The 18,867-nt window shown below is 30.2% G+C and overlaps 2 protein-coding genes across 2 annotated transcripts; both read right to left on the bottom strand.

Moving 5' to 3' along the window:
• Nucleotides 1–7,298: 7,298 nt before the first annotated feature.
• LOC121786921 (raucaffricine-O-beta-D-glucosidase-like) lies at nucleotides 7,299–11,337 on the bottom strand. The gene is made up of 8 exons (XM_042185516.1): nucleotides 11,146–11,337; nucleotides 10,993–11,056; nucleotides 10,824–10,882; nucleotides 10,675–10,750; nucleotides 10,518–10,595; nucleotides 7,960–8,407; nucleotides 7,686–7,903; nucleotides 7,299–7,561 (listed from the first exon to the last, which is right to left on the bottom strand). The coding sequence occupies exons 1-8, from the start codon at nucleotides 11,335–11,337 to the stop codon at nucleotides 7,497–7,499; spliced, it is 1,200 nt and encodes a 399-aa protein (XP_042041450.1). The 3' UTR covers nucleotides 7,299–7,496.
• Nucleotides 11,338–13,686: 2,349 nt separating this feature from the next.
• LOC121787973 (beta-glucosidase 12-like) lies at nucleotides 13,687–16,725 on the bottom strand. The gene is made up of 12 exons (XM_042186826.1): nucleotides 16,483–16,725; nucleotides 16,325–16,394; nucleotides 16,164–16,222; nucleotides 16,018–16,093; nucleotides 15,855–15,932; nucleotides 15,688–15,775; nucleotides 15,174–15,608; nucleotides 14,887–15,104; nucleotides 14,707–14,738; nucleotides 14,520–14,625; nucleotides 14,311–14,422; nucleotides 13,687–14,213 (listed from the first exon to the last, which is right to left on the bottom strand). The coding sequence occupies exons 1-12, from the start codon at nucleotides 16,678–16,680 to the stop codon at nucleotides 13,901–13,903; spliced, it is 1,785 nt and encodes a 594-aa protein (XP_042042760.1). The 5' UTR covers nucleotides 16,681–16,725; the 3' UTR covers nucleotides 13,687–13,900.
• Between the last annotated feature and the right edge of the window lie 2,142 nt (nucleotides 16,726–18,867).

The raw sequence follows: 18,867 nt of genomic DNA on the forward strand, positions 1-18,867 counted from the left end.
ATTTATAAGCAGTTGTTATTATATCTATATATATATAAAAGTTGAGTTTTGGGGGCAATTTGGGAATTAAAAATTTTAAGTAGAAGTGGAAAAGTTATAGATAACATTAAGATTTTCAATTGTAACTGCCACACTCTCCAGTGATCTATTCATATGATTTGTTGCATCCTAAATTCACAATATCACCTCTAATTTTCCATGGTTCTATGCATTATTTATTTTTATATTACTATGCAATGTATTTTTTTGCTGTTGATTATTTTATAATACACTACTGTTAATATAGTCTATGGGTTTAGGATCACTATTATGATTTCAATGTTCTTTAAACTTTACACACTTTTCTATTTCAGGATCAGAATTCACAACTTCACCTCCAATCCATTAAAAAAGAAAGAACGAAAGTCACATTCAAGGAAAGCAAGATGAATGGTTCTACCGAGTTTTCCATTTTTGTATGATAGATTCATTTTTTAAAAATGGTATAGTGAATAGTAGAAGGAAGTGAAAAAAACTTAGTACTACTTACTACATGAGGAAGAAGACCAACACTGAAGAAATGGAGAAGAAAATTAGAAGCATAAAACAATTAGTTTAATGTTAAGTAGTCGTAGTATTTATTTATTTAAGTTCAGTGGGCTAAATTTGTTTTTTTATTATTTAAGTTTTAACACTATTGTTTATTACAAAATTAGTTTTCTACTAAGATGGATTTTTTTTTTCTATTTGTGTATTAATAATGTTTGCTTTCATCCTCAATTCATTCACTCGGTTATTTTGTGATCGGGGGAATTACCATTTATCTATAAATTTTTAAGAACTGAGTACTCAGTGGCTGACTATAGTTCTTTTGCAACGGTAGTGAAGGAGGAAGTAGAATGAGAGTAGTGTGAGAGATGGTGATGTGAAGAGCTTCTACTACTATCATGGTCTCCCAATATGTTGGTATAGCTAAAATCTATAGTAATATTTTAATAATTAATCATACTCAAATTGTTTTCATACTCTTATATGATTATTACTTTTATGGTCATAGATATTTTATGCATTTAACGTTATAATTTGTGATTTATTATTCTATATTGATATTTTGAATATTAGTATAATTTTTTAAAGTTGTAATAGAGATCCAAAAGTATTATAGTCAAAATATATCGGAGTATTTGCGTTATTTAAATGTCAAATTGATTGAGTTTTATGTGTTTTTTTTAATTCTTATATATTTTCTTCATTATAGATTTTGCACAATGATATCGTTTTCCATTTCAATTAATTAATCGAATGAGACCCATATTTCTTATTAACGTTGTTTCACTAATGAAGTACACGTGTTCTTGATTATATATTGTTGTGTTTGTAGTTTTTGCATTAGATATCAAAAATATTTTAATCACTATTTATAGGTTATATTTAATGATGAATTTTTTTATACTCTGACTTTTACGCATAATAATTTCATAATACAATTTTGAAGGAAATACAATGGGTCGTGCATATAATTGCTATAAAATACTGCTATGTCTTAGTGAGGAAAGTCAAAAAATTTTTCCAATTGTTAAGATATATGTTTAGAGTTTAGGGTTTAGGATTTAAATTTTTAAAATGAAAAGGTTTTTAAATCAAATAACATAAATGTTAAATATTAGAAGTGATAGTAAATTTATTTAAAAGATTTCTTCAGTTACAATATTATTAGTATTTGATTAAATGACAAGCCAAAAGCTCCCCAATTTAGTAGCATATGCAATGTAAAATTCATTCACACAGATTTTTTACATTTAAACGGCATCTTGACCTTCTCAATTCCAACCGTCCTCTTTCATAATTTCCAAAATAAATAATTACACAAGTTATGTAACAGAACAAATCTTTTAAATCAATTTATTATCACTTCTAATATTTAACGTTTGATATTTCAATAGCCATTTATGTTATTTGATTTAAAAACCTTTTCATTTTAATGCTTAGATGAATGCAAGCAAGATTTTTTTGTTTACCGTTCACATAGCCCTATTGTAAAGCACTTTCTTGATATGAGCATATAAACAGATTTACAGACAAGATTCAGATAAAAAACCTCCACTATCAATAAGGATTATCAAGTAGGCTAACCCAGTGTAAGATATCGAATACAGATCTAAAACCCCCAAAATAGAATAAGTGATCAACAAAGTAAAATTGAACTGGAACAAAAGAAAGAATTTTATTGATATTTGGCTCATTTGTTGGTCTTGATGAGTATATTTTAAAGTTAAGGGTTTAGAATTTAGGTTTCGAGGTTTGAGTTTTTAGTGTATAGGATCACTATATTGCAATTAAATGAAGCTCGATAATTTATAATTTCTACTAAAGTTAAGGGTTTAGGATTTAGGTTTCGAGGTTTGGGTTTTTAGTGTATAGGATCACTATAGTGCAATGAAATGAAGCTCGACAATTTATAATTTCTATCTCTATTAGTGGATAATTATTATATTAATAAACTTACTTTTTATATGTCTACGTGAATGTTGTTTTACATTAATAATCTATTTTATTATAATTCTAATCTTTCTAAAATTGATATACGTACATACTTTACTTCCAATTTTAGCTTTATTATCACAAACAACGTTTATGTATGGTATTATTTGTGAATTTAATCAATTTTTCATTATTTTTTACAAGACCAAATTGTTGCTATGTATATTACAAGGGTGTGTTATATTGCTAACTCATATTTAAATTGCTAACTACAAATAAATGATAAAAATTAGATATTCAATCAAGGGTCAATATCCATCATTTGCGAGTATCAATGTATCCAACAAAAAAATGTGAATTAGGGTATTTATGTCAATTAACAATAAAATAGTTATAACAAACTTTTTTAAAAATATCTCAAAAGTTTAAATGCATATAACTATCTCAATTTAAATTATTTTTTCACACAACATATAGAAAATTAAAGATAATTTTATAATGATTCTAACGAGACCTTATTTGCATATATTCCGATGTCAAAATTTGAAAAAAATTATTGAGTTTTCGTATTTTTGTAGTGTCAGATTAATGTAAACATAGCTAATAAAATATGTCAACATAATACATATAAAATGTCAATTCGAAATTATGTTGACATATTCCAAGCATCATAGTTATTATCTTATTTTTAATTAATTCACAATATGAATTTACTATAGTGAAATTAAATCGATCCGTGTGGACTAATTTTAAAATACTACTACTAGACTTTAAGTTCAAAAAATACGATGGATGATGGTACTATTTTCTGTAATTATCAATTTATCACCTATTGTATAGTTATATATATGTATCAGATAATCAGAGGTTATAAGAGCATCTAAGGTAAGGCGGATTATAGTTTGGATTATGCATAATTCGGCTTATAGTCCGCCATTGCGGCCTTGCGAGCACCCGAACTATAGATCGAAGCCATCGGACTATAGTATTCTATTTTTTTTTTGCGTTTTTTTCTTTCTTATTTCCACTCTATACATACACCACATTTTATCTTCATTTATCACACCTTTCAATCTCTTCTCAATTCACTTCCTCATTTCGAAGAAATTTGGTCATGTAGTCGTTGAAATTGTAGTTTTTTAGTATTTCGCGTTACGTTTTTCAGCTTTTTAATAAACTGATGATTTTCATATTGATTTATGTATATTTAGCGATTTTCTTTTATCTTTTTTTTTAAAATCAAAATATTAAAAATAATTCACAAAATAGTTGTTTAAATATTAAAAAGAATTCACAAAATAGTTGTTTAAATATTAAAAAGAATTCACAAAGATTTCGAAATGTCAACTGCAAGTAAATTATGTCAACTCGGAGGTATTATCGTCAATAGCATGCACATCAAATGTCAATAGTTTGCACATCAAATGTCAACAACTTATAGTTGACATTGTATATGTATAGTTGATATGAATTGTATATGTAATTGACATTATATGTGTGTAGTTGACGTGAATTGTATATGTAGTTGACATGGATTGTACACATAGTTGACATTATATGTGTATAGTTGACATGAATTGTATATGTAGTTGACATGAATTGTATATGTAGATGACAAACAAAAAAATTTAAAAAAAAATTAAAAAATTAAAATTTTTAAAAAAATATTTATTGAATAAAATGTACCATGAAATTACCATTCTGCCATTTCATAATTAATTAATCTAAAAATATTTTCCACGTGATAAATTATTGACCACTCATTTAATAAAAATGAATGACTAAATCTTGGTGCAGAATTGTTACTTTTGAAGCTTTCTCAAGGCAAAAGTATACCTGCAAAAATAAGTGAAGATTTTACAAAATAGTTGCCCACATATATTTTTTAATTGTTGCAATAATATAATGAATAGAATAAAATACAGTAATAAAAAGGAAAGATAAGAAACTAAAATAAGATAAACATCAAAAGTAAAATAACATAATTAAAAACACAAATTAGATTAAATAGTTGGGAGAGAAAGATAATACTCCACATGATTTGACGGACAGAAGCATCTTTACTGAAATAGTATTTTTTTTATTAATAGAATTGGTATTTATAGAAGATTTGATAGTAACTCAATGGTATAGTATTATTTATTGTAAATTAAATTAATAATAAATATCCTTTATATCTTGTGACCTTTCAAATTATTCAAGTGGAAGTGAAGAGACAAAGCACATTGTTTTTAAATTTGACCGCTTGATTTTTTCGCACGCTTTGTTAGATTAGATAATTTAGTATGGAAACATATGCATGATTATAATGTAATGTTAGTAATGGATCATAGTATCGAAACATTTCCAACCATAAATCGAACGCAACAATATTCAAGAAAATACATAAAAGAAAATGAATGACAATAAAAGAAAATACAAAATTTGAACCATTACAATATTAATTACCATTACTATTATCATTGCCATATTTATTACCATTACCATTATTTGGGATTAAAGAATTAGTGCAATTTACCACCACCCCCAATTAATTTGTTTGAATCATTTCTATGAATTAATGGTCTGCAATCAATTTATAACGTGACAATTATAAACGACAACTTTGATAAAAAATCTATTGATTCAAATTATTTTTATTAATGGATTACAATTTGAATGGGCAAAAAAATTTATAATTTAGTTGTTATTAATTTACTTTATAACAAATATTATTGGCTTTAAAGTCACTAGGAATATGAAGAGCTACCCGTTTTCTATAAATTTTGCTTGTACAAAGATGCTTTGCGAAAATAAAAACACGAAAACAATTGAGTTCCACCAAGCGAAGAAGCTCGAAGAATTGATGCAAATTCATTCTTGCTAATGGCAACTTCAACAATAGTGCAACTCATTGTTGGGATTGAACTAGCTCCAACCATTATATAAAATGTATCCGATTTTTTTTTTTGGCTATTTTGTACAATATCTACGATTTATTGTGTTGAACTATAGCAATCGCAAATTTGCAAATATGTTTTTTCTTTTCAAATTTTGAAATTTTCATTTACACTATTGCTTCTTTGTTTGTTGAATAGAAAAAGGAAGAGATGTCACTGGTTGAACTGGCCAACGAGCAAAGCTTGGGTAGGAAGGTGTTTGTCGTCCGCACAGAAGAAGATACTTCTTGGAAATTTATGTAACGTTAGAGGCGTCGTTTAAGTATAGATTATAGGGATATTTTCTTTTTTGAAAACAAAATTTTATATATATGCGTAAACGTAACTATAGTTTTGTATTTAGTATAATGTATTATATATAATTTGTGAAATAAATTAGGTTTATAATGACATTATTGTTTTTTATTAATATAATGACATTTATTGTTATTTCTTAGATAAAACTCCTTTTTATATAAAAAGAAAATATTTTTCACTTTCCTAATTTATAAAAAACATCTATAAAGACACTTATTATTTTCAAAAATAATTTCACTTCCACTTCCTTTGATCATTATAAAAATAAATAAATCACGAAGTTTTCCTATTTTTGTAAAGGTTTAAGGTTTAGGACCTTAGGTGATTACTTATAAAATTCTATCAAATGTTGGGTATATCAATATATATTAATTATAAATTGTGAATGATTCTCTTATAATTAACTATATTTTTAATTGTAGACCAGTATAATAATATTATTTCATGTTTCAAATAAATATTTCGTACTTTGATATAAATAGAATGGATCGTGCATAGCCTGAGTGTAATTAAGAAAATAATTTGTTGATCCCAAACTAATTAACAGTAATAAAACGTATGCCAACAAAAATGTCATTGTGGAGTATAAGGAGATTGTGGGGTATTTAGGAAATGCCATTTTAAATTTAAATATTATAATTTAGATCAAACTGATTATATTAATTAATTTACACTACATCATCTTAGTATTTATGGAATTGTCATTTAAGCTTAAATATATAATTTAAATACTACAATCTAGACATTTAAGAATAAAAACTTTCTCACATTTTTTTATTTATTTGTGTAGTAATTAGAGAAATGAAAAGGTTCCCATGATCTCCTTCCACAACTCACCCCATTATATATGTAGTAACTAGAGAAATGAAAAGGTTTTTATGCTTTTGTGTAATAATTAGAAAAATGAAAAGGTTTTATTTATATAAAACAAGTTACGTACATGATACAATATAAGAAAAATCAATCTATTTAGTAGTATTGTTGGAAAATGATGGTTTCAATTAATTTAATATTATGTGGTGTTTAATTTTCTTTTATGTATTTTCTTGAATATTGTTGTGTTTGATTTATGATTGGAAATGTTTCGATACTATGATCCATTACTAACATTACATTATAATCATGCATATGTTTCCATACTAAATTATCTAATCTAACAAAGCGTGCGAAAAAATCAAGCGGTCAAATTTAATTTTAAAAAAATGTGTTTTGTTGGTCATGATGATTATATTTTAACGTTAATGGTTTAGGATTTAGGTTTCAAGGTTTGGGTTTTTAGCGTATTAGGGTCACTATATTGCAATGTAATGAAGCTCGACTATGATAAAGTATAGTACTAATTTAAATGGATACAGAATACAAAAAAGATTACACATAATTTTGTGACAATATTATTCTGCGTCGGCGTTTTTATATTTCAAAATATAATTTTAAAACCGTTTTGAGGTTTGAAAAGCTATCGTCCAATTTTAAAATTTGCAATACTACCAATTTGTTTTCGGAATCAAAACTTGATCTTGTGTTAATCAATTAACAATTTAAAAGCGTATGATAAAAAAATATTTCGTCGTGCATCGCACGTGGGTTGAAACTAGTTATACTTAACATAAGAGTATGTTTTATTACCTAATAAAGTAATCTTACCATTTTCAGTGATATATATTTCTTTGAGTTCTGGATACTTGTCATTCATATACAAGAGCATCTCATGAATCCCCTTTGGAACAGAGTAAAGCCACACGGCTCCAGACTAAAAAGAAATTGAGGTGAAATTTATATAATGTTGACTATGTGAAATACTTATGAGATAGAATAGGAGATAGTAGTAATTACCTTTGTTCCAATGTACTCATCTCCCCTCTTTGCTGCAAAATTAATATAAAGAAAATATTACTCTATTATATAAAGTTTGTGAACTCATCCAAAAAATAGTAGAGACGACTCATTTGGTTTATAAATCTCACATAAGTTGTATTACGGAATACTCACAGGAATACTTAACCCTTTGATCTGCATAGTATCCCTCTCCATTTGGAGGGTGAGGATCATCGGAAGCATACTGCGCCGTGTAGAAATTCAGACCAACGAAATCGTAGGAGCCTTGGATCTTTTTCACTTCTTGAGGTGTGAATGATGGGAGATTGTCGGGTGGAACGTAGTCTTCCATACTTTTGGGGTAATGCCCGTACATTATAGGCTCCAGAAACCTATACAATTATAATAAGATGACGACAGTTTAAGGTTTAGGGTTTAGGGTACATACCATCCCAACATGAAGTCCACTCCCCTCAAAGCGGCTTCACCATCTGCGGCTGAATGCTCATCGAAGGGCGTAAACCAATGGGAGTTGAGCACTATGCCTATCTTCCCTCCTTGTGCCTCTTGAAATTTGCTTCGATAAAGATCGACTGCTTCTGCATGTGCAAGGAGAAGATTTTTTGTGGCTGTGTACCCCTCGGAGGGGTCGGCGGCGATGAACTTGTCGTTGGTCGTGGAGTTGAGGGGTGGGACGCCGGCGATCTTCGTGGAAAGTTTGTCTCCCGGGATGGGAACTTTGTGGGCCGGCGGACTGTAGCCTTGAACATATCCGCTCACGGCGCAGGTCCATGGCTCGTTCAAGGTTGTCCAGTGCTTCACACGATCCCCGAATTCCCAGAAGCATACCTCTGCGAACTCTCGAAAATCGTCCCTGCACAGCTCAGTTGGTAAGACTGACGTTTATTTTACTAGTGCCAACTTATAAGTAAACAAATAGGGATTAAATTTATATACTTGACTTTATTGGATAAGAGGCCAGCATATTCGTTTTCCAAGCACAAAGGAAGATCCCAATGAAATAGTGTCACAAATGGTTTTGTCTGCACACAATATATATATATATATATATATATATATATATATAGGGGAGCGTTATTCTCCTTTTCACATCTTAGATCCTTTTTCCTTCTTAATATTACGCGTTAGATCTAAGGCATCAACGGATCAGATTGATTCTATAAAACTGGTTCCGTGTTGCATTATAGAAGGTGGTTGTATGCATTACAGGGTTATTATTGACATTTGAAGGAAAAGTAACTGTCACATTTTGGTATCTGCGAATAATGCACCACATGGTCACGAGTAATGCATATAATTGACTATATAATGCACAATATGTGAACTGCAATGCATACGAATAAGATGTACCATGTTATGATGTTTGACACACGTTTCTTGTTTCCCCTAAGGGTTTAATAAGCTTAGGGGCTAGGGTATAGTACGTACGCATTAATAACAAATTATAAAACGATACGAATAATTCACCAAATTGTCACGAGTAATGGATGTTATTAACTATATAATGCACAATATGTGAACTGCAATGCATACGAATAAGATGTACCATGTTATGATGTTTGACACACGTTTCTTGTTTCCCCTAAGGGTTTAATAAGCTTATGGGCTAGGGTATAGTACGTTGACATTACTAACAAATTGTTGTTATTGGAATATACGTATGTGCATTATTTGGTTTAGGTAGTGCATTATGTAGCTGTTAATTGTCATTATCTCAGTATATTATGCATTATTAGAGGTATTGTGTATATGGGTTAATCAACGGATTGAAGATTACATACATGCATTTAGTAATGTCTACGTACTATACCCTAGCCCCTAAGCTTATTAAACCCTTAGGGGAAACAAGAAACGTGTGTCAAACATCATAACATGGTACATCTTATTCGTATGCATTGCAGTTCACATATTGTGCATTATATAGTTAATAACATCCATTACTCGTGACAATTTGGTGAATTATTCGTATCGTTTTATAATTTGTTATTAATGCGTACGTACTATACCCTAGCCCCTAAGCTTATTAAACCCTTAGGGGAAACAAGAAACGTGTGTCAAACATCATAACACAGCACATCTTGTTCGTATGCATTGCAGTTCACAAATTGTGCATTATATAGTCAAATATATCCATTACTCGTTACCATGTGAAGATTACATACATGTCTACGTACTATACCCTAGCCCCTAAGCTTATTAAACCCTTAGGGGAAACAAGAAACGTGTGTCAAACATCATAACACAACACATCTTGTTCGTATGCATTGCAGTTCACATATTGTGCATTATATAGGCAATTATATGCATTACTCGTGACCATGTGGTGCATTATTCGTAGTGGTTTCCAGCCATTATTACATTACTATTGTACCCTCATAATGCACAAAATAGGACAAATAATGCAACACGGGATTAATTACCCAATGTTGATCTTGATCGTCCATTTCTCTAATCTAATGGCTGATATTAAGAAGGAAAAATGAGGAAATATAGGAAAAGGAAATGAATACATCTATCTATATATATATATATATATATATATATATATATATATATATATATATATATATATATATATATATAGGGTTTTGATCTATGCAAAACTAGATTTAAATACAGAAACGCAGAACAATATCATAATTAGGTCACTTTTAGGTCATAATTAGGTAATTTTTAGGTCATGCTAACAAAGCATGACCTAAAATGATCTTAGCATGACATTAAACTCAAATCTTATAATATGACCTAAAACTGCTTAATTATGACCTTCTGTGTTTTTAGTTAATTATTGACCATTAGATCATCTAATCCTAGGGCTGAGATTTGAGCTGCATTTCTGGATTTAAACACATACTTATTTTGATCATCTCCATATATATATATATATATATATATATATATATATATATATATATACATACTTATTATAGTATTGTGATTGCAGAGAGAGAAATCTCAAATTAACAAATTACTCCATATACTAACCATGTTGTAACAGAGTGTCGATAACATCATTATAGTAAGCAATTCCTTCTTTGTTGATTCCACCACTACATCTTCCAGCTGTTGAGAGTTTCACTATAATTAATTAACCAATTACTCAAAAAACACATTCTTTAACAACATATAGTGTAATTTAAACCTGGCAATATTCTTGCCCATGAAATGGAAAATCTATACGAATTAAACCCCATTTTCTTCATCATCGCAATATCTTCCTGCAATATACATATAGAGTGAGTTTAGGTCGACGACACGAGTTTTAATTGTATATGAAAAAATAATAATAACCTTATATCTGTTGTACATATCACATGCAACATTTCCATTGGATCCATCAGCTATTTTCCCTGCACCCACACACACAAACCACAATCATATTAATATATCACTTCTTACTTCATTATTTTCATGATCTCTTATTTAAATAACTAATTAGTTTTAAGAGTAAGAAAGAGACAAGGAAGCCTCATAGAGAAGTCATCCCATATGCTAATGCCTCCCTTAGCAGCAGCCCCTTCAACCTGCCCCAAAACAACAAAATGCAATTATTATAATTAATTAGCCTTCATTAATTGAATAATATCTTGATAAATTAATGATATCAACACACATAAATAAACCTGAAAGGCAGGGTTCCAGTTCCAAATAGGAAGTCTTGAGGAAACCAGTTATGGTTGATGCCACTGTTATCGTTAGAATCCGGCACCGGTCCATCGATATTCCACCACGTTGAACCGCCAGCTGATGAATTCCGATCTTCAACGGTGCCGTTCTTATTGTCATCCAGAGGCACCATCGCCATTGCTCCAAATTAGTCGCACAAATATTTTTCTGTGAGTGAAATGTTCGAAACCAACTTCATCTATTTATAGTGTGACACTCACTTTTTCATCTACTTATCATGTTCATAATAAGAACTAACAAAATTAAAAGCTAAAAAAACTTGAATTTGCAATTATATTCAAATATGAATATATGCATGGCGTGCATGCTTAGTCACTTAGCCTACTAATTATCGAATGATAGTTCATAATTGCTCATAATAATTTATCAATTTGTTGAGATATAGCTATTAAAAGTTTCAAATGTTACGTGTAGAAAAGAATTTATGCTCAAATGGAATCACCAATAATTTTTGGTATATTGCGTGTCTGTTATTTCTCAATATTGTCTTCCGAGAAAGAAACACAAACAAGGACAGATTAATTTAAATAGTTGAAAATAGAGAGAACCAAAGGAATGAAAGATCGGTTGTAAAGTCATTAATTTGCATAAATAAGGCTAAACATGTGTTGTTAAGCTGAACTAATTAATTTGAGAAAAGAACCAAACAAACTAAAGTCTACATTTATAAAATAAATTTGGGCACTAAAGTGCCTGGTAAGGAAAGGAACCATATTATTTTCATTCAAATTGGGCCAATTATCATAAATAAATGTAGGTCAAATAGAGAAAATTAAATACTCGGCCCATTGGGAACCTAAAGTCAATTTGGCGTGGCAACACTCGACTCTATTTTCATTTAAAAAATATACTATAACTTACCCTCGAAAAATAAATAAAAGAATGAAGTACCCTAATAGTCCTTGATCTTGTCAAAAAATGAATCAGTGGTCCTTAAAAAAGTTTTATAGCATTTTTGGTACAATAAGACTAAAGTAACCCTAGGCACCAAAAGTGTAAATTTTTTATGTTTAAGGATATTTTAGACTTTAAGTACTATACTATTTTTGTATTTTAGTTACTTCTTAAATACTACTCCTAGTATACTCTTTTTATATTTTTATTTACTTAAAATAGTTTATTGTCATTATAAGTTTAAAAATAAATACAACCGTAAAATATTTTAATTATACTTTATTTATTTCTAAATTTAAATATTATTCATTATAAAACTCAGTCTATATGAAGAAAAAAATAAATGTAATAGTAACTTTTTTTAATAAAAATATTAAAGTGAATTATAGAAAAACTTTTTGCACGTGATTTGTTTTCATTTAAAAATTTTAATTAATTTTTTTTAATTTCAGAAGAAAAAATATTATAGTGAACTATAGCAAATTTTTTACTTAAAAAATGTTACTTAAATATTTAAATGTTGCTATACTTAAATGAAAAATAAATATTTTAATTACGTTAATTAAAATATAGTATAGTGAGAAAATACTTTTAAAGTATAATAATTAAAATTTAAATTAATTATATCTACTGTAAATTAAAGCGAACTCTTGTAAACATTTTTAATAAAAATATTAAAGTAAACTAAAGTAACTTTTTTATTATAAAGATCAATGTATACGTTATTCAAGTAATTATTGAAAAAATCTAAGTGAATTATAATTCAAAAGAAAATGTTTTATGTTGTAAAAATATAAAATCAACTAGTACTAAAAAGGAAAAAACATTTAGCCCGAAAATGTGTTTTTATATATGTCCAAAAAAATTGCAAGAATGAAGAGGTACCAAAAAAGTAATTTTCAAATACCAAAAATGCCCTCCATGACAGCTAGGGGATTTTTCAAATGTAGAAGTGTAAAAGAGACCGGCAGGTATAAAAAATGTGATTTTTAGGGACCAAAATGACTATAAATTTTTTTTAGGGATCATTGATGCATTTTTTGACAAGATCAGGGACTATTAGGGTAGTTAAATAGGAAAGGAAAAGGAAAACATAAGAATAATTAAAAATGAAATCACTTAATTAAACTTTTGGTATATCACGTTTGAAAGAATAAGCCAAACAATCCAATTTACACCAAAATAATTGGTAGACCATATACAAACTAGTGATGTACTATCTTAATTTGACAAACATACATCAATCAAAACAACTCATTTTCACACTGTTAATTATTCACAAGAAACAAATGCTAACTAAATTGGTACCTTCAATGGTCCCATGCCACGGTCAATACTATATGCCATTACTTAGTTGTAAATTAGTAAAAATATTTATAAAGCAATAATATATAATGTGCAATAATCCCATGCCACGTCCAAATACTATATGCCATCGTTGTAAATTAGTACAAATATTTATAAAGTAATAATAATACATAATGTGCAATAAGTGTTCGTTTCTAAAATTGATACAATGAAATAGAAGTAGATAGCAGGCAAGATGAATTAAAATTTGACACTAGCTAGCATATAAAAGAAAGTAGGCGAATTAACACCTACTGAATTATTACTTTCAATATTCATAAAAACATAGTAAGAGTTGATAGAGGGGCTTGAAAACCTACCTCTATCACATTATTGCCTTATTCAAAGATACTCAAACAACGTACATAACATAATGCTTAACTCGACCGTAGTCGTATAGATGCTACGTCAAATGAAATACTCGGATAACTGCCTCAACATTAGTCTTGATTGAATTCCTCCACGAGTTTGAGTCTTTTCTCTGTATTCATATTCTCCCCGTTCTCTTCATACATTCTCTTCTCAAAAAGCGGCCGTGGGACCCACCGGGGATGGAACCACGCAGGCGGCTGGCTTTTGCTCTTGAGAAACTTAGCGAACCATGAGGCTGAATTCTTAGGATACCTTGTGAGGTCATTCACATAGTCTACGTAGTTCAACCCAAACCTAATTGTGTAGCCGTCGCCCCATTCAAAGTTGTCGCACCATGACCACACGAAGTATCCCTTCAGTTTCCTCAAAATGTCTTTGTGTCTGTCATCCATGTACGTCACGTGTATTAATTAATAGTAGTGATATAAAACAAGGGATTCCTATATTAATTTGAGATATTAATTAATTTATATCTTACTTCATTGCTTTGAGCATGTTAGCAAGATGATCTTGGTGGTATTTAGTCCTATCATGGTCATCATCGCACACCATTTTGGCTGTCTTCGTGTGATCACTCTTAGTTGAAAACCCTATTAGAATTAACAAGTCGTGTTATTAACTACTACATCTCATATCTTTTATTTAAAAATATAATATATGCTTCATAACCTAATAAATGAATGTTACCATTTTCAGTAATGTATATTTCTTTGAGTTGTGGATACTTGTCATTCAAATACAAGAGAATCTCATAAATCCCCTTTGGAACAGAGTGCAGCCACACAGATCCAGACTAAAACAAAAGATTTAGGTGAGATATATATACATATATATAAAAGGTTTTTAACACTAATAAATAGGAGATGGTCCTAACCTTTGTTCCAATGTATTCATCTCCCTTCTTTACTGCAAAATGAAAAGAAATCACATAAAGTTTGTGACCATGATGATACTGACTAAACATGAGAACTCATTGCAAAAAAGTCAGACAAAGAGTCCATTTGGTCTATAAATGCCTTACACAACTGATGTGTTCCGTAACATATATACTCACCGGAATACTTAACCCGCTGATCTGCAAAGTAGCCCTCTCCATCTGGAAGGTGAGGATCATCGGAAGCATACTGTGTCGTGTAATAATTTAGACCAAGGAAATCATAAGATCCTTGGACCTTTTTCAATTCTTGAGGTGTGAATGATGCAAGATTGTCTGGTGGAACGCAATCCTCCATGCTTCGGGGGTAATGCCCGTACAATATAGGCTCCAGAAACCTATATGATTATATTCAAAATGACGACGACGACGATGAATATATTAATGGGAATGGTACTAGTATTTACCATCCGAACATGAACTCCACTCCCCTCAAAGCAGCATCTACATCTGCAGTTGAATGCTCATCGAAGGGCGTAAACCAATGGGAATTCAGCACTATGCCTATCTTCCCTCCTTGCGCCTCTTGAAACTTGCTTCTGTAGAGATCGACTGCTTCTGCGTGTGCGAGGAGAAGGTTTCTTCCGACTGTGTATGCCTCGGAGGGGTCAGCAGTGATGAACTTGTCGCCCGTGGCAGAGTTGAGGAGTGGAAGGCCTCTACAGGGGGCGATCTTCGTGGAAAGTTTTACGTCCGGGACGGGAACTTTGTGGCCCGGTGCAAAGGAGCCTCGGACGTATCCGTTCACCGCGTAAGTCCATGGCTCGTTCACGGTTGTCCACTGCTTCACGCGATCCCCAAATTCCCAGAAGCATACCTCTACATACTCGCGGAAATCGTCCCTGCATGCACAATTCAGTTGGTAAGATATTTTTCGGGGACTACTTACTAGTAATCAAGACTGGGATTGGATTTCTTTACTTGACTCTTTTGGATAAGAAGCCACCATACTCTTTCTCCAGGCATAAAGGAAGATCCCAATGAAATAATGTCACAAATGGTGTCATGTCTGCACATTTGTATACACGTATTATAAACTTATTACTTATTGTCATTGAAAAAGAAATAAAAAAAATCAATCAACTAACCATGTTGTAACACAGTGTTGATAACATCATTATAGTAAGCAATTCCTTCTTTGTTGATTCCACCACTACATCTTCCGGCTGTTGAGAGTTACACTATAATTAATTACTCATTAATTACTTAAAACCACATTAATTCTATAACAACATATAGTGTAACTCAAACCAGGCAATATTCTTGGCCATGAAATGGAAAATCTATACGAATTAAACCCCATATGCTTCATCATCGCAATATCTTCCTGCAATATATACACAGAGTTTAGAGACGGCACGAGTTTTAACTGTAGATGCAAAGAAACAAATAATAACCTTATATCTATTGTACATATCACATGCAACATTTCCATTGGATCCATCAGCTATTTTCCCTGCACAAACAAACCACAATCATATTAATATATATCGCTTCTTACTTAATTATTTTCATGCTCTCATAATTAATTAATTAATTTTAAGAGTAAGAAAGAGACCAGGAAGCCTCATAGAGAAGTCATCCCATATGCTAATGCCTTTGCCTCCTTTAGCAGCAGCCCCTTCAACCTGCCCCAAAACAACAAATGCAACTCTATTTGATTAGCCTCATTTAGTTATATAATCATAATAAAATCAACAAAAATGAAAAAAAAACCTGAAAGGCAGCAGTTCCAGTTCCAAACACAAAGTCTTGAGGAAACCAGTGATGGTTTATGCCACTGTTGTCGTGATAAGCCGGCACTGGTCCGTCGATCACCCACCACCTTGAAGCGCAAACTGACAATGTCTGATCTTCAACGACGACGTGGCTGTTGTCATCCAGATGAACCATCTCAACTCCTTGGATCGCCATTGCTCTAAAGTTGTACAAATATTTCTTAGTGAGTGAATGAGTGAGTGAAATTTTCAAAACCAACTTCAATTATTTATAGTAGGGCAAACGGGCAAAAAAACTATGAGGTTTGATCAAATTATGGTCTATCCCGCAATTTTAAAAAATGGTTGATAATATCACCTCTAAATTTATCAACGTAATGCGTACATATGTAAAAATTAAACACATAGTGACTAAATGTATTAAATGGTGTCATCGTTTAAATAGCCGAATGTTTTGTTCGCGTGATATTTTTCATTTGCCAACAACATACTAAATAATTTCTCTCAAATCATGGACTATGAGACAATCGAGAAAAATATCAAAACTATTTTTTTGGTCATTTGCCCTTTAATTATAGTATGCATCTCACCTTTTATCTCATTTTCTTTATATTTTCGCAATCCTTTGTTGATTTTTACTTAGGATAGGGATATTTTAATTAAAGCTATATATGTCGTATATGTTGTGTGGAGGGTAAATTTCTAATTTTAATTTTTCCTGTTTATTTGCCATTTTTGGCATATAATAGAATGGTAATTGATTCATTGTGAACTTATCAAGTCATAATTGATAGTATTTGCTAAGCATGGGTTGTATTTGTTTGCACATTTTTATTGCTAGATTAATTCTTTATTATATACTCCCTAGTATTTTTAAAAAAAATCTACGATGATTAGTTTGTAGTAATAATTTATGTGAATTAGTATCACGTGAAATATGAGGACAGAGGACTGAAAGATATCGTTGTAGTGATCGTGAAAATTTTCTATTTTATCCTTTTGTTTCACATGGAGAATTAAATTGGCCAGCAAAAAACATTTATTTGTGTTCACTTTGGAGTTGTGTGTGAACGTTGACGTTGAGTCGAGACCATCATATTTTAATGAAATTGCTGGCGTTTTCTATTGGCGCTACCTTGGATATTTTTATCGATTATTAAATCATGTTCACATTATATATTAATGAATTAAATGTAAATAAAAAATAAAAATAAATAAATAAAAGAAAAAAAAGAAGAGGAATTTGCAACGCCTACTGAAAGTTGAATGATAGTGTGTAATTATTAATAGTTTGTCATTTGGTTGAGATATAATTATTAAAAGTTTTAAATGTTACGTATATTTTTCAATTTTATCTATGGGAAAAGAAAATCAAACAAGGACAGATAGGTTAAAACTCATTAATTTGGAAAAGTGAACATTGGGTTGAACATACTGACGGATTAGCGACGGCAATAGGTAAAGATTTAATTTAACCCGTTGTTGACCCGAAAAAAATGGAAAAAATTTATAAGCTAATAAAATTTCAATTCGATTATCTCGCAATCCAATGAATTAGATCTGTGCACAATTATTGTTTTGTTTAGCAACTGATTCGACACTTGATTATTATTTTAATAAATCGAATTACTACATATATAGGGTCTTGATGAAATATACTATGAAGTCAAAAACATAGAACTACTTTAAAATTTATCGAAAATGTGGAGTATATGTTACAATTTTGGTACATCACGAGCTTATTAATTATTTTCATTTATATCTTTGAGTGGAATCACGTGCATGGCATAAAATGGACCCAAACAAGAACAGATTGGTTGAATCACATTAATTTGAAAACAGAGAACTAAAACAGGTTGAAATTCACTAATTTGAAAATAGAAGGCCAAACTAGTACAGTTAAGCTGTAACTAATTAATTTGACAGAAGAAACAAGCAACCAAACTTAAATTATTGCATTAATTAAAAGTGAAATTAGATGGTGAAAACAGTTGCCATATTAATTAGCAAGAATAACTAATTGCCCAAGAAGACGAGACGTAAAGTTTCAATTTTGTGAGGTACAACACAAAAATTAAATAAGCTGAACCTTAAATCAAGAAAAAGAAGTGAAAACAATCTAAATAAGGATAAATATATCTGAAAGAGAAAATCAAGTTAGTTGCTATTCGCTCTAAATAGAGAAAATCTCGTACACTAAACGTTGTCCACGCGCAACAAAAAAATTATGTAATCAATACATCTTACAGCATCAGCAATGGGGCGCCATAAGCATTTTAACTGTTTTGTTAATTAATTTAACTGTTTTCAAATATATAAATGCAAATTTATTAAAAAACACAACGATTAACTAAGAACGGTAAAAAATTTATTGATTATAAAA

The sequence above is a fragment of the Salvia splendens genome, chromosome 22 (genome assembly GCF_004379255.2).
Source record: "Salvia splendens isolate huo1 chromosome 22, SspV2, whole genome shotgun sequence".
Taxonomy (NCBI): Eukaryota; Viridiplantae; Streptophyta; class Magnoliopsida; order Lamiales; family Lamiaceae; genus Salvia; species Salvia splendens.